Here is a 20,674-nt window from a genome sequence, read left to right as displayed (position 1 = left end):
CGAAAGGTTGTAACATACACCCACCACACCAATCTCAAGTTGTTGTTTTTAAATCCGGTCTATAATAGAAAACTCATCCGCTTCACGGTACCTCATTAAAAACGACTCATTCTGCTTCCCCTCAGGTACAGTTCTGACTAGAAACACCCACTGGAGCTGCTGGACAGGCCAACCTGCCGAGGAACAAACCATTCTGATGACACGCACTGCCAAGAAGCCCTGCTCTCCTCTCTGACCCGACTCCCCCTCCCTATAACGTGGGCACCAGATGCCGGTGCTAAACTGTCTGCAGGCTGCCCTGTTGTCACCATTTTTACCTTTTACATGTACAGTAACTTGTCGAAAGCATAACGTACTGTGTATTTCTTCTACAGGAGATGTGTAGGTTATCTGTAAATAAATATGCCATTTTTTAATATATACACACATCTGATCTATGTATAAAAAGATATTCAGAGTTTGTGCAAAAAAAAAATTGTTCCCTGCCACCTCATGTAGTGGTCCATAGATTAATATATGCTGCTCTTTAAACTGTCTCCATATTACCCCACCATCTCTAGATCATTTTGTACATATGGTTTTATTTTTTCATTGTGCTGATGATGATGAGGATACACCTGTGCTGCGCCATAGAGAGGAAGAGACGTGTGAAAATCTGCCCTCTAGTGGTGTACAAACCACTCCGAGCCCAACCAACTCCATCATCCTTTCTTATGGATTCGCCGTCATAAAAAGGAACATTTTAAGAGGACACGTCGACGCACTGGAACAACATGACAAGCACTTTGATACAACCGCATCAACTCAAACGGACTATTTAGTAGCCAAGAAAACAGATTTACATTACTCTCCGACAAAACTTCTTCTCAGAGAACAAAAAAAAAAAAAAAAAAAAGCAGGATGACATTCGTAGAAACTGTCAATTGTTGTACTGTATGTTCTGTCAGGAGATACACAAACACAAAAAAGGACAAACACTCAGCCAAGCTGGCCTTCTCTCCCCTCCAGACACAGAACAGAGGAAATAACTGAAAGACAGACTGCTTTAGCTCATAGTGTGCGTAGAGTGTATATGACCATGTTGAAGTGAGGTGACATTTAAAGACAAACCTGTTGCTTGCTGTGACTCACGTTGGTGTAACTGTTAACTCTTTGTTCCCGTCAGAGTTTCCAGGGTAACCTACTGTACGGCCCTGTTATCTGTCTTTGAGTTATTTCTGATCGACGGCTCATACAAAGTTTTACGCTTTTCATTTGAGTTTTTACATCTTCAATCTGCACGAATAATGAATAGTTTTATTTTGTGCCCATTTTTTTATTTTTATTTTATTTATTACTTGTACCTTTGGTCAAAAGTAAGTGGTGAGCAAGCAAATTTTCATTGTCAATAAAAAAAAAAAAAAATACTGTCAGTGAATGAACTGCCTTCATTATTTTCCCATTCATAATTCGTTCATACACATGTAATGGCTCTGCTCATTAATAATAAAAGCCTTCAAGTCCAGTACCGTTTAACATTATTCAGATTACATGGAATTATTGGCCGTGCTTCATGGATTTGGCACATGCTGTAAAACTTACTGACATCGACGTCTGCCTTCAATTTAAAATTACAATTTCTAATTTCTACCTCTACTTGGAGTTCCCATCTGCAGCAGCGGTACACTGCATGAACATAGCTGCACACAACTTGCCGAGGAAAGGGAGTGAGTTTGTTTTTGCCAAGATGTATTCGAGCTTGGCTTTTTTTTTTATCAAGTTCAAGCTCCACGAACTCTCAGGGCTTTTTCTACCCGCCTCTCAATGTCTTTGAACACTCCTGGGTCCTCGATGGTGGGAGTGATCTGGAAGGACAATAGTTCCTTATTATATTATAATACAAAGAAACCAAAAGCTAATCAAAGCAATTATTTAATTATTAAAAAAACAAAGTATATTATGTAAAAAAAAAAGCTCATTTATAAAAAGTAATAGAAAAGCATGACTAAAAAACATCAGCATGTAAAAAAAAAATCGTCAAAGTAATAATGTCAAAAATAGTATATTATGTAAAGAAAAAAATCAACGTGTATTGCGTTATCAAAAATGACATTTTAGAATATACCCTTTTTATATAAAAAAAAAATATATATATACATAATTCTAATACATATAATATTAAACAAAAGTTGTAAAATAATAAAAATAGTATAGTATGAGGAAAGTCCTACTCGTACCTTGTAAGGCTTGCCGTTGACGAGGTTCGCTAAAGAGGAGCGAGGGATCTTGCCAGAGCGCGTTTTCGGCAATCCTTGGACAAAAAGCACTTTCTTAAAAGCAGCCACCGGTCCGATAGTGTCTCTCACAAGCTTCACCATCTCCTTTATGATCTCCTCTTCGCTTTTCTGCACACCTGAGAAAACAAAGCGCATGATGCGAACAAGCACACGCAGTTTTAATACCAACTGCAATTCAATGTCTTTATTTTGTGGGCAAGTTATCCGACCTCATGAAGGTAGAAGCACCAAAAAAAAAAGGAACATCGACACCCAAGATCTTTGTATTACTTCAGTTCATGCTACACTGTGCATCTGCCATTCCTCACCATTCTTGAGCACACACAGGGCCAAGGGGACAACACCCTTCAGGGCGTCCTCCATACCCACCACAGCACAGTCTCCAATTGCAGGGTGCTGCATCACTGACTGCAACACACACATATCACACACACATCATAATACCACAAAGAACAGTTGGGAAAACCTTTGTGTGTGTGACCTGCTCTGTAATCACTCTCCTACCTCTTCCAACGCTCCAGCTGACAGCCTGTGGCCTGCCACGTTGATGACATCATCAGACCGGGACATGATGTAGAGGAAACCCTCCTCATCCACGAAACCTGCGTCCATGGTGTCGTAATAACCCTGATGGTGGAAATAAAAAACGATGAGGTCTCTGTGTGACTGCAGAAAGACAAGTGGCTCTGCAATTAAAGATTTCAACACCAGAGGGCGACCTTTCACCACACACCGAGCCAATGACATGAACACACACAAATAATTGTTCTTTATCGAATCAGACAGCTGTGCAAATTATTTCATGTCCAACAAATGTGAGTAAATGATGACACGTCTTACTGGGAACTTGGTGAAGTAGAGCTCCTTGAACAGATCCTGGTTCTGCCACAGTGACAACGCCGCACCAGGAGGTAAGGGTGGTCTGAGGGGACAATGGTGTTTTAAAAATGTAAGTTTAGTTACATTACAATATTTTCTCTTTAACCCTTTGCCTCTGTCATAAAGGTCTATGAAAATGACAGTTAAGTGTTTAAACGTGTTAAATTCAATGAGCGTTAAGAAGAGTCCATCAGATTTTACCCAATAAAGCAATAGATAACCGTCTAGACTGAGACACACACACACACACACACACACACACACACACACACAGTTCAGTTACTCAGTCTTTGTTTATCCAAAGACTATCAGTAATCCCCCTTCTTGACCGAGATGATCCCATTTCCCAAGTTTGAACCCTAAACATGCCTCCGCATAGATTCATTTCTCTGAAAGGAGTGATAACACACACACACACACACAAAAATCATATTTCTGATGCTGAAAGTGGATGTAAAACTGAATGATTTGAGCTGTTTATAAGTGCAACTCAATCCGCACATATTCTTACAATATTATTTGAAAAATGTAATAATAATAAAACATATATACACACACACACACATACACACACAGTGCTTAGAAGCCATAACACACTACAATGAGTTCACTCTTGATTATGATTTTATGAAGCCGTGGTGACAGACTTTCTGGCTACTAGAAGTAAAATATAGCAGCACAGCTGTTCCCGTCTGTTTACAGCTCCACCTGTGGCTACGCCAGTGCTCACAGTACATGTGAATTCCTTGGAAATCCCCCGAGTTGGCCGTGAGTCAATACTAGCAGTTGCAGAGAACCGGGACATGGAGAAGGAGAGTGATAACGGATAGGTAGCAGAATGGAAGATAAGGCGGCGCAAAGGGCTGAGGCTTGGCTGCTGGAGCTTTTGGTGAAGTCCACTTTGCGCAGGCAGCTCTAACTTAAACAGACACGCTGCAGTGGATCACTGAGATAAATGAGGAAAAGATTTAGAGTTTAAATTCAATTAGAGAGTTTTCTGCGAAAGTGACAGCAGCTCAGTCGTCGCTTTAACTTTCTTCTCTTACACGGACAAGTTCGCTCAGCTTACCTCACCACAATATTTCCCAGGGTTCTCGGCTTCACCTCCTGCATGTCATCGTCGATCACGCTGACTGGTGGAGAGGGAAGAGCAAGAAATTCATATTCAGAGACGGTGCAGCACCCCACTGGCGAACTGGAGGAGCAAAAATATGAAACGCTCTGAAAGGGACTGAAAGGCAGTCGCTACTTTTAATGCATATGAGTTTTTTGGGGTTGAGCTGCAATTGAGGGGCAGCGATTCTGACATCAGCACAATGAGCAGAAAAGTCTTACCATTGTAACCTGGAACAGGTTTGCCAGCCTGACCTGCAGGTGGCGTGAGTGAGTTCCCCAGACCGATGCACGAGGAGGTGATGGCTGAGCCGGTTTCTGATGAGAGAGAGACATGCAGACTCAGTCATGCGGGAGACCGACAAAGTTTCAGTCAAAGCACAAGTAGCTCCAGATCTGCGATGACGCAGCCTCGGCGTTTTCGGCTTTATCGTGCAAATGTTAGACCTTCTGATGGTGTTCTCATCAAAAGCGCTTGTGTGGCATTGCCTCGCTTCTGCGAGCGTCTTTAACCTACATTATGCAGAACTGTGACAGCTCCTATGGGCTCTCCTCAGCTGTGCTGCACACAGAGCAAAGGCCTGCCTGTTTGTCAGCCCCATTATCCCACCCCGAGAAGGACTGACCCAGCTGATGCGGCTCAGTGAGCAAAACTATATCAGAAATAACAGCCCAGCAGAGCAGCCCAAGATCAGCATCTGCCCTGTGACAAACTGAGCACATTTTAAAACACTATCTGAAGAAACACTGGCTTTTTTTTGTCAGTTTCTCGGCAGAAATACTGAAGCAAAGATGCAGCGGAACGCTTTTCTCTGTCCGTCGCGTTTCCCTCTGCCCGAGCTCAAGACGAAGAAAATAAACAGTCGTATTTGTTATGCGAGAAAGTTTGTCAACCGACTTCCACGTTGAAGAGAGTCCAGCCAGAACCATAAGCTCCGCCCACCAGCCGGATCAAGCTGTCTAGTTCTACAGCGTCACAGTACACGAAACAGTATGTTGCACATAACGGGTGACAGACGACACAAAATATCATTCAACACAATGACTTCATAATTTCTCTACTACACATTTATCTGCCCGTTTACTCGTGTTTTTCACTCCCTATAAGCGCATGCTGTTTGCACAGCGGGATATATGGATCTTTAAGACAGGGCTGAGAGCTTGATTGGCTCATCAATTAAACATTAGATCAGACATGTGACTACAGAATAACGCTTTTGGGCTTTTTGACAACAAAGGGCAGTTAAATAACCTTACGTGCCAAATTTATGCACAAGCTTTTCCAAAAGGTAATGAGATCATCTCCTCTGTCTGATGTCTCTGTCATGTATTGTGCTTGAGGTGTTGCAGCCACGAGTGTCTTGGCATTTTCGACTGTTAATATGCAAATGCATGCAGCAAGGTGCACAAAACTTGAATCTGATCAGTGATTGCAGGCGGGGAGGGGGGCGGATACAGTTCCAATCACTAAAATATGCAGTCAGTGGCAGTGCTGGTGGCAGAAGTGACTCGTCTTCTGAGAGGGCGAAGGCCGATGGAAAAACATTCTAGATAGCAGGCGCGCTATGCAAATGACAGCTCGGTTAGTACAGCGCTGTTCCTCATTAAATCTTGAGGGAGAGCGGCGGCAACGCAGGACTTCACGGCTGTCAGTCACATTCAGTGGAGCGGTATGGACCAAAACAGGGACCCACACGAATAATCCATGAGATACCGACAAGTAAGCAAGTTCTCTGGGGAAAAAGGAAATCTCTCTCAGGTAGAACCCCGAGGGAACGTATGGGTCATGAAGTCGACAGGGACCAAGACAAAATGATAGAAACTTCCTCAACAAGAAAGAAAGAACACTAACTATTTTTACACATATTTCCAAATGCACATGCATGCACAAACAGGACACACACACACACACACACACACTAACTGGAAGAGACTAATCAAACAAATGTAAATGTCTAAAGACCAGCCTCCAACTTCGGCACAGCAGGATTCAAAGACACAAGCTCAGGGGCAGGAGGTTGCTGTTGGTTGAGGAGGGGATTAAGTTATCAAACGAAGAGAGGGCAGACAGGGGGGATGCAAGAGTTGAATACATTTCCCAACCTCTGAACTGGCAACCATGTACGCCTCATTCATCAGTGGCAGGTTCGCCACTCCCTGCAGGGTTCAAAGCCCATCAGTGTCAGCAGAGACAGCGTTCAGCACCGATGATACAAAAAAAGAAAAGAGGAGTTTTTCTGTATTCCACCTGGTCAGAGAGCAGCGTGATGACAGACCCCCTGCTGACCAATCACAGCCTTTGCGTTCCCCTCCTCGCGCTGCAACATGTATGTAATCTGAACGGAACTAGAGCAAAAGGGGAAAGAAAGTTGCAGCAGATCCATGAAGGTAAAAAGATGCACGCCGTGGGATTTCAAGGATCAGTGTACAGAATGTTCAGATTTAGGAATGCAAAGTTGTTGCAAGAACGCCAGCGAGAGCAGCCGCTCACAAACCTACGACCTGGATTTGGGAAATGCCAATCAAGACCGCTTATCTACTTTTGTGGTTATTGGTTGAAACCTGCTGTTAAGATCTGCGACCACGGGTCACGTTCTGAAGCCGTCTATTGCGGAGGGAGAGCTCAGAGATAATTTATATTTTTCTAACTTTGAACAGCAGTTCTGTGCATGCGTTCCCGCAACAACAGTTTTATAAACCCAATATGAAGCGGCGCCCCCCGGACTTTGGATTGGTTCTGCTTTGCAGGTTTCTTTTAAACTCTATAATTGTTTTACACTTTTAGCTTTTCAAACCAGGGAGATTGTCTTCAGTTGAAGCGTTTAGAGACTTGTTAGTCGAGGTCAGCATTGAGTATTTTGTGCAAAAAAATAATAATCACAGAGTGATTGAAGATAAATAGATATTAATATGGAAAGTAAATTGCGTGCGAAAACACAATCGACCTAGATGACATTATCTTATCAACGAGCCAATATTGGCAAACCAATATATCCGCCTGACCCTGAAGGGCGCCGTGAGGGTCCTTTAAGAGCTCGACTGAATGGCCCGTCGATTAGGGCTCGCCTCGACCGCTGAGCCGTGTCGGCGTGAGTGGAGTGTTTAACCCGGCTGTTTACAGCAGGAGCCAGGCCTCGCTGGCGGTGACTCAGGCCCTGGGCGAGTAAATTCAAAACCCAAATGAAAAAAGACAATATAATTGGACCGTGACATTTTTACCAGGCACACAGGGGAGAGGAGGTGAAGCGGCTGGACAGCTTTCAGGCGCGAAATCAAACCATTTACGAAGCAAAGCGATCTCAATGAAAGTTCTCTCACTAAATTGCTCGAAAACAACATTTTTCTCCTCACATGGAGAGGAGAGATGGTAAACTGACAAGAGCAGAACTCCGTTTCCAAAAGCTGAGTCAGATGTTTGCCAAGAACGCAGAGGGTTCCTTCCTCAGCCCACAATATGAAGGCGTCAACAGATCAAAACACAGCAGTTCATCTACATTCCTACACCTCTTTCCTCAGAGATGAAAGATGCACAAATGATTGCAACATTTTGATTACCTGGACGGGTATTTGAATGGTATCCTTACTTCAGTAGACAGTGTCTCTATATACGTAGAAGTGATGGGACTATTGACAGCTCCAGCACTATTGATCTCCCCATAACTCAACCGTATCTTCAGGCAACATCTTCCCATAGGGAAAACAATCTTTCACAACTGTGTCTATTTAGGGGTCGAGATGAAAAAGAAAGAAAACAAGTCATTGAGTCAAAAACAGATGAAATACTTCCGCTGCTGCTATTCTGGTCGCATTGTGCGCAGGAGATTAAATATGCTGGATATGAAAGGCAAACGGCGCCGGCTGAGACAGGTGAGTGAATGCTAGAGTGGAGTGAGGAGGAGAGAAAACATCATCTGTGAGATGGAGTCAATCACACACACACTCACTCACGCTGTGTGGTTGTGTATCCGTTTGTCTGAATGACTGGTGGTGCGAGTCTTCGGCACACACACAGAGGCAAAAAAAAAAAAAAAAAAGAGCACACCCCTCGGAATCAGTGTTCGTCTACTCCCATCACTGTCTTTCCCTTTTTGTTTGCTCCCTCGCTCTCCCTTTGCCTCTGTACACAAACAAATCAATCTTCCTTCGACCTGTTGGAGATGAGCTCGGCCAGTGAGAGGCATTTTGAGTGTGATGAATGGGCTGAGTGAGGGGGAGGAGGAGGCGGAGGAAGAGCGGGATGAGCAATACGCTGCTTTGGCGCTAGTGAATAGCCGTGCTCATTACTAGTAGCTTGAGGGCGACGGGGGTGCTGCTGCTCAGCAAAAACAAAGATGGCTCTCTGATCCTGCGCACTCTATTCTCAGCAACACCTCTAACGCTCCACTTGGTTTTGAAACAGATGAAATACCTGTCTTCTCCTTGCACAATGTCACCGTGCCAATCCGCTCCGCCTGTAAGGCCTTCACATCGAACATGAGGGACATCAATGGACCAGCTCTAGATGACGCAACATGGGCTTAAAAACTTTGATTAGTTACGAGTGGAAGAATTAGTGTTGGTTTCCTACATCTCTACACATTAATCAATGTGGCATAAATGCACAATGTCATGTGACAAAACATTCTTAAACAAGAGAGAGACACAATTATACCAGAATTTTGATTTTCTTTTTAAATGTGGTGCAGTTAGTTTTTACTTTCACACGTTTTTCATGAACTCTAAAGTGCCATGGGGACCAAAATGGAGCAGGAATATTGAACTTCTATTCCTTCCTCCTAATTGGGCTTCTGCATTATTGTTCCCGCAACAGCGGAAAGTACAAACATAAGTTAGCAACGACACGGAGTTCTGGGAAGCAGAGCATGGGAGCTAACTCCAACAGTAGCCGATATAACACACACGCACACAAAAGGCACTTGTCACTGATAGTTTACACAACAACTGTCAGAAATAGACTTGCGGATGCTTCCTGTACATCATCCATACGCACAGCAGAGCTTACGGCTGTCCTGGTGATGCGTGGTTGCTGGGGTAACTCTTTCAGGAGCTTAACAAGATGGCTAACCCAAAGGTCAGCTGAAACGCTGATGTGGCGAAGGAGGATGAGAGCAGCATTGTTTATGTCCCTTTTTTTCTTGTTTTGGTTTACAACAAATTTTGCTTCCTTCAGACAAAAACAAGAATCCATAGAACTCATACAAAACGGTAGTGTGAGGAAAACACTGTGAAAAATGTAATCAGAATTCCAATGCAATCTGTGTAAACATGGGGGTTGCGTTAAACCTCCCTGCCGTTTCTCTTTTGGGTCCAAGAAGGATTTGACGACCAAATCTCATCCCAAACTTCTGGGATTAGTTCTGCGAGGAGGTCGGTGTTGAACAAGACCACTGAAACGTCTCAGACTCAGACCGCCACTGGCAGTCTGCACATGAAAGAAACCAAAAAGGGCCGGTTGGCCGAGCAGCTCTGATGGGGCTCAATGTTAAAATGAAGAAAAATAACAAGCGAAGAAAAGGGAAAGGGAGGGAAAGAGAAAGTCAAATGCACGGGGGAGTCGGTGTAGGTTACAGAAGGCTGCTGATGCTGCCCACCAAAGAGACATGAAAACGAGATGAGCAATAACATATAACGCACACACAGACACACACTCCCATTTACAAGTCGGACTCCTCAAGGGACAACTTCATTCCATCAGCTAAAACCATTCCAACCCTCTTCACTATCAGTGCACTTTTCAGGCAGCTCGCCTCATTTGCTCAGAGCCAAAGTTTATGAATACAAATGCACTACTTAACTTGCTAATGTGGGACCACTTCTTGTGCCTTACCTCAGCAGACAAAGACTATAACGGCTTGGAAGGAATGTGAGACGGTTAGAGAGGCGTTGCCAGCAGCAGCCTCCCTCCTAAGTAAACAACCCAGGTAACACAAACGTGACAGCTCAGCTCTCGGATATGTAATTACAGGAGCTGTGACATCTGCGCTACCGTCTCTGCAGCAACGTAATGAGACCAAGTGAGACACAAAGACGAGGCTCCCGAGCATCTCCCAAAGGTGGGCAACCGAGCACGAGGGTGACAGGAGTGAGGGATCATTTTACTTTAATTAAACTGTAGTCTAATTTCTTTTCTCTTTTTTTTAAAGGAGAAGCTGAGGTATCTGTCTATGCAGAGAAAAAGGTGGGACAAAACACCAATAAAAAAGGTGAAGTTTTTTTACTTACAGTTAAAGGAGCTGAATTTGAAATGCAGAGCATATCTAGGATTGCGGGGTTGACTCCACACAGCTCTCAACATGGCGACTGCTGTGCCGTCAACACGCACAGAGGAAGAGCGACTTAATTTTCTACTCAGGTAGACGTTACTATACGAGATCTTTACATCGCAAATAGTTTTTCCCCCACCACATTAATGCTCTAAATTTTGAATTAGCACCTTTAAGACAAATATGCACTTTAAGGCCAAACAATTAAACGTCTCGATGCAAATACACTGTACTATATAAAACTTAACTTTCTTGTATTCAAGTCCAACCTACTTTAATCGTATTATTATAAAAACACCTTACGGCTAAATGCAGCTATTAAATACATAATATGGTGCCCATATCTCTTATTTAGGTCTTCGGCGTTATCTTCTCTATTGAAGAGAACAATATGTTAAATTGACCACAAAGGAGCTAATTATGAAAAGGTATCCCTGCAGGTGATGTATTCAGATTCAAATCAACATGGTGGGAGCAGCATTCCTGTTGAGCTTAGTGGTTTCAGGTTACGAGTCCTCATTAACCCCCTAATTCAGTGTATTGTTCTCTCTGTGCCGAGTGAGTGAACGCCGGGCTGTGAAAAGCTTCTGTTTTTCACCAGTGAGAGGATAAGGATTTCAAGGAGGCTATAAAAACTGCCCTTCACAGACTCTGAGAGAGTCTGACTTTTTCATCCATGAGCAGGAGGAGGAGGTGTGGAAAACCAGTCTGTGCCAGTAATGCATTTGTCAATTCTTCAATTTATTTGACAAGACGGGGTGCTTTGAAGAGGTCCAGTTGACTTTTTATTGGTAATGCCGTTCTGCTGTCCGTCAGAGAGACTCGGAGAAACAAAGACAAACAGAGAGAGACCTAAAACACTCCTGTAAGTCCATCCGCTCGCTGGCGATGCAGCCAAACCCTGCCAACTGGAAACACACATTTGTTGCCAGGCAACACCAGTGACATCAGCAACCTTGATCATCACGCCCCCCCCCCCCTCCGCCAATGGCACTTGGCTCTTAAAATAGCGCACGTATTATTATCAGGCTTCAAAATGGAAGACATTTTCTCATCTGCACATAAGGGGAAGTGAGCCGGGCTTCAGGTGGCTCGAGGGACGCAGACTGCGCAATCCATGTCGGCCTCTGGCAGACGTCAATAATGTATGTGTGCACGTGAAAAGAAGAAAAAAATATAACGATGGTGAAAGGGGAGAAATGGAGGAGGACGCGCAGGTGAAAAAGAGCCGTTTGTGGTGTCACGTCTGGGCTGATGAGACCGGATGAGTGTCAGCATTTCATGACAGCGGGGGGCTGGGACGTGATGGAGTCCGCTGCACACGGGAATAACGAGCACACCGATCACTTCCACTGCTCATCACGGAGCGAGTGTTGCCCACACCAGCCAGGCGTTCCAGAGTGAAAAACTAATCAGCAGAGCTAAATTGGTCAAATTAGTCAAACGCTCAGCCGCGAGCTCGTCAGCACAATCAAACATTTCCCGGCAAAGAATGTGGAAAATAGTCGCTGCATGCAATCAATGAGAAAGAAAAAGAAAAGTATTGTTTAACAAATACACTACAACAATTTGTCTGTTGATATGTATTCCTCAGAAAGTCCCCCTCCCAAAAAAAAAGCCGAGCCCACTGGCAATATTGTTTTCATTCTAAAAGGGACAAGAGACGGGCTTCGACCTGTGACCTCCCGTCTGCTCCACGTCATGTTGCCTCTCTCCGCGGCGCTGTCACAGCCAGCCGTCTCGCGCCACTGCACTACCTTTCATTATTTCTCCCCCACGGGGGCCTTGAGCAAGATCTAAGGGGAGCCGGCGAGCACCGCAGGCTCTTTGTGTGATGCGCCCGTTTAAAAATCAGCAGCGATACACACAGTCGACTGCAAGGTAAGCAAAAAGTCCCCAAGGGGATGGGATGGATGGATGGGGGAAAAGATGCAAACCAAAACCATGAGATATACATTTTTTTTTTTTGATGAACTGTTTCCAGTGTCGGGAGATGATGTCAAAAGAGAATGAATCAGATGATGCATCGTTTAACGGGAGCTGCAAACACACACGGTTTGATAAATAAAGAACTCTTTGGCGACGACGCAGTAGATTTACTCCGAGGCGCTGGAGAGCACAGCAGCCTAGGGTAGTGGTTCAAAAGTATTTTTATCAAAAGAGAAATAGTTTTTATTTCATTTCTTTTCAAATCGAGCCGAGAACTTTCCACTTAAAGTGTATTAAAGTTTAAAATGCATGTTGTTCAGGCGTCACATACACTGGCATGCCTACTAAAGTCTCCACAGACTTCTTTCAATAGCAAAATACATAGTTTTTGATCTCATACAAGGGTTTGTAATTCCAGTTGGACTCCAGAAGACTAAGCCAAAAAAACATCAATAACATTAAAAATCTATATTCAGTATAAAAGCTGTATATTTTACTATGCAGTCAGTAAGTCCAGGTTTCTGAACCCTGAAGGAACAAATATTTTTCTACTTTAAAAGATGTGCCGCTCTGCTCACCATCGATTACAGCTTTGGGCTGCTGAATATTACATTCCAGGACAAAAAAGGTATGCGGCTAAAAAGATTTACGAGCGACTGCACCAGTGATGGATTCTGATACATTTCTATCTATTTTGCAGGTGAGCTACAAGTAGACGGACAGATATCAATATTTATAGATGAAAACCAAACGCGTGTGACAAAAAAAGTTTGAAAAATGACTGAGTTGGAAGCCAAAAGTCGAAAACAAACTTTGCTTTCAGGTGTTTGGACTATAATGAGTCTGTCTCTCCTTTATGTGACGGCCATTTTGGAGTAAACGAGCCTTGAATTGAAAAACTGCTCTACATTGACAGCGTTTCTGCCCGGGGGGGTGGAGATGAAGGAGATGTGTCAAAGGGGTCGACATTGTTAAAAGCTGCTTGATTGATGTTGTGTCTCCAGGGAGACGGGGTGAACAGAGCCCAGCAGGGTGCCTCATGAAGGGAACTGTGCACACAGCACTCCTTATCTTTTACCCACATTAGATGCGTGTCAACTGGAGCTGGGGGCAAAAAACATCTTGACATTTTTCTCACAACAAAATCTTCCAAGATATTGCGGATAAATGTATGAGATTTATTTTCTATTAGTGCTATTTTTGTTCATCCGATTACCCTTTCCCTACAAAAAACAGCTGTAGCCTACTCCGTCGCCACTGTTGCGGCTGTAAAGCGGCGGATAAATAGTTTTGATCGTCACAACCCTCCGTGACTTGTTTCACTGTGAGCGTTTGATCGATCCAACCTGATAACGTTCGAGTTGAATTATTTTAACCCCAGTTAGGTCAGCATAGGGGCAAACAGAAGTTAGCGGTGCACATGTTCAAATGTAGCTTGCAGCTGCATTCTGATAATAAAGAAATGTTAATTATAAACCAAAATGTACCTTTTGCCATTTTTTAGGGTTCTGTTCGGAGGACAATATTGTTAACCACATTTACTTGTACAAGTGTATATGCATGTACATCCATATCATGCACATGTGATTACCTTAGTGAATAGATGTCAACGAAGTTTGGGGAAGACGTCCCGTAGGTTTGTGACTGCAAATTAATCAAGGTGCCCTTTGATCATCATCATAAATCATAAGGCTGGCATTAACTTGTTCCCCTGCATGACACTATGTATGTATGTATGACACTTCATTACTGGTTTTAGACTCTTCTGGGAAGATGAAATAACACCAGTGACTGGCTGTCAGGGCCTGCTAAGCCTTCTCTGCCTAAACAGAATCACAAAGTTATAGCTACTTTATAATAGCCCAGCTGATCGAGACTATGACTCAGACTGAATCCGCAGGTATAAAATCCACGGCCCGCCACTGAATAACACCAAACCGACTATGTGGATGGGAAGAAGGTGTTGCTGGCTTCAGACAAACTCTGAAAATGTTTCCTTCTGCAACTTCAGAAAGAAATAACCAACCCCAACGGTGATTTAATGAATATGTATAGCATGCCCCGGTCTCTTTCGCCCACGCATTCGAAGACAAACTGCCTCCGACGGACAAAGAGAAAGCAACTGAGACGGGAAGTGACCCACCCGACCGTGAAAAAGTGGAGAACACATTTGGATTGCTGCGCCGTCCGCCAGCTGCCAGAAATTGAGTTTAGCAGGGGGTGAAGAATCCAAAGGGATTTACACATCTAGACACAAAATCAAGAGGGTGCCAGAGCTTTTTCTCCAAACTCAATATATCACCTGGCTAGGATAGCCACAGAGTGTGACAGGATTTGGTTTGGGTGCCTGTGTGTGAGGAAGAGTCAAACTAAGAAACAAACATCCCTTTGTAGAAGTAGGATGGAAAGCTATCTCACAAACGCTGAAGCTACAGAGAGAAAAGATGGGAATCAGCAGCACATCCAGGCTAGGGGAGGTTTAGGGAAGTCAATCCATCTGCTCTGCCAGTCAGACACGATCTGAGATGGAGGTGCAGAAAGAGAGTAAACAACTAAATCACACGGCACCAAAAAAAAAAGGCCTGCAGATGTCATAATCTCGTGTTTGCCTGTGAGCACTGGAGCTCGTTCTAAATCCGTCAACTCCCACACTGCGAATATAAGAATAGTACATGCTCATCCAACAGCCTTAATAAAACATCCAGTGTATGGTTATATAAAATGTGATCATAAAAACACCACAGAGAGGAAACTCACTGCATTTAATTGCAGTGAATTGATTTTCACTTTCTACGGAGGCCACTACGAAGCACAAAGTTTATAAAGTCGAATGCAAATGGGATACCATTCCTGTACCTGGTATCAAGAAAGCAATCACTTGTGAGGACAGGTCATAAATGAAAAAGGCAGGACTTTTTCAGCCCACAGGTGATCCAGTCCTTTGTTCTTGTAACCCCCACCTGTGTCTTCTGTGTAATTGTCACTTCAGTGCATCCTTAGGCAAACTCTATCGTGACTCACTTCTCTGTGCAGGGAATACATGATTTCATAGACAAGTTCTGGTATTCCGATATTCATCTTTTCAGCTTATAAAGACTCGATAGCGGGTCAGGACACCACTCATCAGTGCACTAGACTGAACCCAAGACTCTGGCATCACAAAGATGCAGACTAATAGTGCTTTTGGAAGTTAACCACCAGGAAGTTGTATATACGTCACTGTGGTTTGTCGCAACTCGTCTTGTGATCTTTAAATGTACAAACCACCTGATCATATGGATTGTATACAACAGTTCTGCTTTTAACTGGAATGCAGCAGATATGCGATAAGCCGACAGAAGGGGCAGCAATTCAAACCCAAGAGCCTCATTTGATAAATTACATTTCTGCGATATTACTTTATTGAGCTTTTCACACTCCCAGTGCGCCCCGGACAGACCAATCAGTCAAGTGAGCTAATCTGCGCCCAGATCAGTGTGTGTTGCCTGTACAAACTCAAGGTCGATGGCTTTCCAACGGTCCAACAACACTATTGATCCCATATTTAACACAGAGATGTCGTCTTGTCCGGCATCGATCCCGCGGTCTCGCAGGCAGGAAAACATTACGAAACAAAGAGACATCCAATTTTGCTCTTTCGCTGGGGCATTTATCATAGTTCACTCATACGGGAGGAGGACAGCAATCAACAATCGAGTGTGTGTGTGTGTGTGTGTGTGTGTGTGTGTGTGTGTGTGTGTGTGTGTGTGTGTGTGGGGGAAGGGGATTCAATGTTAATATGATGGCGTGCTACCTGGATGAAAAGCCTCCCATCCAAGAGCCTGACAGGATCTTACACATTCAAGAAACATGACAAACCCAAGACTCTAATTACACATCTCATCATCCAGACCCACGACGGCCGTGTTATACGATGGGTTGACTGCGAGGGAGATTACAAACTTTCTAGGAAACAGCAAACTCGCCTTTTTCCTTGTCTAATGTACGACCACTGGTCTGTGATTTAAGGGGCATGACCCGGCACGTCTTTAAGATGATGAACGGGACTCGGCCTCTGGGAACCTTACATTAATCTGAAGTGCTTCGGTGCAATGTGGCACTGAAACATTCGGTCTGTTAATGGACTTTTTAAAGAAGACTGATCAGAATGGAAGCTCTTCTCTGCCAAGGCTGGTTAACCATAAATTATTGTAATCTTTTTTTAAGTGAAAACTGACAGAATTCCCACACCGTTGGTCGCTCTATTGCGCGGTGTTGCCATATGGCAACAATTACTTCATCTCAATTTTACTAAAAGGCAGTAATATAATATCCATGTTTTACAGTTTCGCTGTGAAATGAGGGTCTTCTATTTTGATATGAAAAGAATTGATCACACGAGCAGGAAATCATGTTTGTAATCGCTTTTCCCAAAGGACAAGTCATGATCTGAGGGCTTTTCCCAATTTACTAATGGTTTCATATTTTGGCAAAATTCCTTAGAGGAACCGTGGGGTCAATAAAACCAGTATAGACATATTATGTTGTGTTTTTTCTAAAATGGTCAAATAAATGTGTTGCCATCTGGCAGCAATGGAAGGGATCTGGACTTGGCTATGCGTTTTCAAATTTGTATGACAATTAATATAAGCAAAAATACATTTTGTTTCTGTACTGTTAATATTATAATATAACTATAATATATAATATTGTAAATTACACTACTGGTTGTCCTGGGGGGAAATAAAATTGGGTCAGAGTGGGTAAACGGATTGAAAAACACGTTGACAAGATGAAATTAATGATTTTTAACAGAAATTAGGTAAAAAAAACAATTTTGCGGGACTTTCCACAATTATTTCCCAAATTACTTCCTTCAAAATATATATATATATATATATATATATATATATTAAAGCAATTTTAAGTAATAAAAACACATACAAAAATTGTTTTGGCTGACATCAAAGCATGCTTTAGTGTGGAAGCTATTTCAATTTCAACTCTCTGACAAAATGCCTCTGATTGCTTTCTTTCTGATATCTCTAACTTAGTCCTCACACCTCAGCCAGTCACTCACTGTCCCTCATGGGCCCAAAGTAAACTAAACATTAGCGAACTCAATGAATGGCAATGCCAATCAAACCCCTTATTTAATTGCTGCGGTGGAATCTGACCGTTGAAGCAATGCTCTCTGGGAGTTTTTCCAGCTGACAGTGGTTGACTTGGGGCTGAATAGCTCTGTGGACTTGGCCTTGATATTAAATCAATAATATATTGGGGAATCAGCCTTATTGCACTCGTATACTCCGAAAGTCAGATTCTTGTTTAGTTGCGATGGAGCTGTTCCATTTATTAAAATGTTCACCATCACTTCCAGTCATGATTCACATTTTGACTTAATTGAAATGTTGACTTCAGCCAAAGTTCATCTGCCCTTCTGCACATCCCCATCTAGTTTTGATTGCCATTCAAATAACTAGTCCAAATGATGACAAGTCACTTTGTGTGCCGATCAGTTCTCAGAGAAGCTTAGAAAATCAAACATTGGGGGTCTTTTAACGACATAATTACTCTGGAAGAAGGGGTCCAATCCCCCGGTCTACAATACAAAGCATCAGATGGGATTAATCAGAGAGGGCAGTATGATTCAATGTTCTTCATAATGACTGCGTGCCTTCAAGGGAAAAGTGATTTCCTGGAGTTATATCTCTTCTCAAGGCCAAGTTAATGTCAATGGACTAATAAAATACAGCAAAGACCACATTCATCGTCTTCTCACACTGATAAGCTTAAGACGAGCCTTAAAGATCAAGCTAAAATTAAAACATCATACACAGTTCATGTTAATAAAAGTACTCCTCGAAAGGCTTCCTCTGTATCATAAGAACTTAATCCCTAAAGTTCGGAGGCTAAAGTGCTTCTCAACCTACTAGACCAGACATGATTAATCGCACATGGCAGCTTCACATATACGATAGCGGATAAATGTGTTCAACAATTTGAACTTTAATCTGCACATTCTGTATGATGGCCTGGCTGTTATGTGATGCTTCATACTAAAAGAGACAACAGAGGCAGGAGAGCAGAACATCACGTAGGTGAGTGCAGCAGTTCACTCACTGACATCTAGGAGTCAGTTTGTATGTCATTTGCAATTTTCAATTTACTGCTTCCTGTCAAATATGAAATGTGAGGTAAAAAGGGAAAATGTATGGAATCAGATAAGACAGGTGAACTATATATTTGTATCAAAACATTTCCCAGTGATGCTTTAAATACAGGGCTTTGACAAAATAAATATGTGGGTTGTCAGATTTAGATCTCTCTGATTTCTGTGTTTAGAAAGTAGAAACCTTCCTACCAGTCTGCCACCAGTGATCCAGGACAGGAACCCCGAAGCTCCTTTTTGTCCATTCCAGCGTCTCCACGTCACAGCGCTCACCAGCCAGAAATAACGACCGCAACCTGCACAGACAGAGTACGTCTGTCAATACCCTTCAGGAGACATGACACGTCGACCCTCTCAATGGAATGGTCGAGATAACAACATCTTTGCAATGGAGGAGAAAAAAAAACAGTTATTTTGGATTATTTCGTCAATTAGTGTGTGTGTGTGTGGGGGGGGGTTGTGTTTGTTTTCAGCTTATTTTCAAGAAACTTAACTTTATATTTCATTTTACAATCACGGCCAGAAGAAAATGGGATGCAAATAATATTTTTTTGCAAATGAAAAGAAATGTACGACTGATAATCAGAATTTGTCTCCAAGGGCCTTCGACAAATCTTGGCAATTTAGTGGGAAGCATGTGCCGCATGGATTTGGAGTATGCTGATTATATGTCATAAACTTGATCCTCAGAGCTGTGCAGCTTCAGAGCTTCTGAATTTATTGTTTTAAGGGGAGGAGAAGAGTCATAAAAACTAGGCCATATAAAATGGTGGAAAAACTCAGAAACTTCTCTTGAATGAGACTTGTGCAATATCGCTTCAAAGGCAAATGTTTTTGGACCACAACCGGTTTACATTCAAGGCAACTCCATTTCACTTTCCCCGTGATCTCAGCTTGTGACTAAGACATCCTTTCAGCTGCCTCAGACGATGTCACGCAGATAGTTCCCACCGCGCTTGCTGAATAAAGGATGTTTTTGTCCTCGCCATGTTGGTTTGCCTCCTTGCAGTCGCACTTAAGCCTCAGTTATACTCCCAAACGGACGGGTACACTGACTGCTGCGGACGTCACGGGGGCGTAGTAGCTGTGTTTATACCATATATACATGAACCCTTGTTTTATGTTGGGCATCATCTGTACCGGAGTCTCCAACAGATCAATGCTCTGTCTCTTGTTTTAAATGCCATTGCAGAAAAGAACTGGACTTAAAACCTTTGTCTTCCAGGAAACCGTCTCGGTGGGACGAAGCTTCTCTTTCTCCCCAAGAACCTTCTGCCCTCTGTATGACCTCTCAGTCAGTATCGATGTGACCCTGAGTCACTGTGTACCCCGGGGACCACAACACATCTGACTCCTCATAGTTTGGGAACTGCTACTCCCTGGCTTCATGAAACCCTCCCTCCATGATGACCCAAAGGTGACCCAAAACACAGCACTTTCCATCTTCAGCCTCCCCTGATTTCTCCCACATCATTTCTCTACAAAACTGCCTCTGATGGCTGCTCATTTCTAATGCACAACACTGCTGGCAGCTCGCTGCAAAGCTGTGAAGAGATCTGTAACCCCCCCTCTCCTTAAGAGTCTAGGTCACCATGGAGCCATAGATGCTAGACTGATCACTGCGTTTTCCCACAGATGACTGCTGGGCATCACTCATCGCGCTCCACCCTCGGCAATGTGAAATGGCTTTCCAACTCCAATCAGACTTAACTTCGGTAACAGGGGAAAAAAAGATTTTCCATTATGTCACTCTCTCCCCACTGAATCGTAGCTTTTCTCCTCCTGCTCTCTCCTCGAATTATATTCGGTTATCTTTTTCAAGCACTATTCTCCAACTTGAGTGTTCTTTGTCCACCAGAATATTATGTAGTCTGGATTTCATGGCTTCCAGTAAAACACAAATATTTGGCCTTGGTTTATCACCACCCAGATGTTGAAGGATTCCTAGAAGACAATTTCAAAAAACGCTGTTCCTTTCCACTAATAGGGGAAATTACCCTCTTATTAAGTTTGAAATCTAATTATGATACTTCTTTTGATGTTTCATGTCTGAGTCATTCCTC

At 43.1% G+C, this 20,674-nt stretch overlaps 1 protein-coding gene across 1 annotated transcript in view; it reads right to left on the bottom strand.

Moving 5' to 3' along the window:
* Positions 1-959: 959 nt before the first annotated feature.
* Positions 960-20,674, bottom strand: part of acss3 (acyl-CoA synthetase short chain family member 3) — a gene marked incomplete at its 5' end in the record, with an annotated part of 32,892 nt that continues 13,177 nt past the window's right edge. Inside the window, 8 exons of the mRNA XM_079236114.1 lie at positions 960-1,844; positions 2,217-2,392; positions 2,585-2,684; positions 2,781-2,903; positions 3,117-3,198; positions 4,225-4,288; positions 4,491-4,586; positions 18,804-18,907. Of these exons, the coding sequence (XP_079092240.1) occupies positions 1,761-1,844; positions 2,217-2,392; positions 2,585-2,684; positions 2,781-2,903; positions 3,117-3,198; positions 4,225-4,288; positions 4,491-4,586; positions 18,804-18,907 (829 nt within the window). The 3' untranslated portion in view covers positions 960-1,760. The remainder of the gene's footprint in view (positions 1,845-2,216; positions 2,393-2,584; positions 2,685-2,780; positions 2,904-3,116; positions 3,199-4,224; positions 4,289-4,490; positions 4,587-18,803; positions 18,908-20,674) is intronic.

The sequence above is a fragment of the Taurulus bubalis genome, assembly GCF_910589615.1.
Source record: "Taurulus bubalis genome assembly, chromosome: 20".
NCBI lineage: Eukaryota > Metazoa > Chordata > Actinopteri > Perciformes > Cottidae > Taurulus > Taurulus bubalis.
This window is presented reverse-complemented; position numbering and strand designations above follow the sequence as displayed.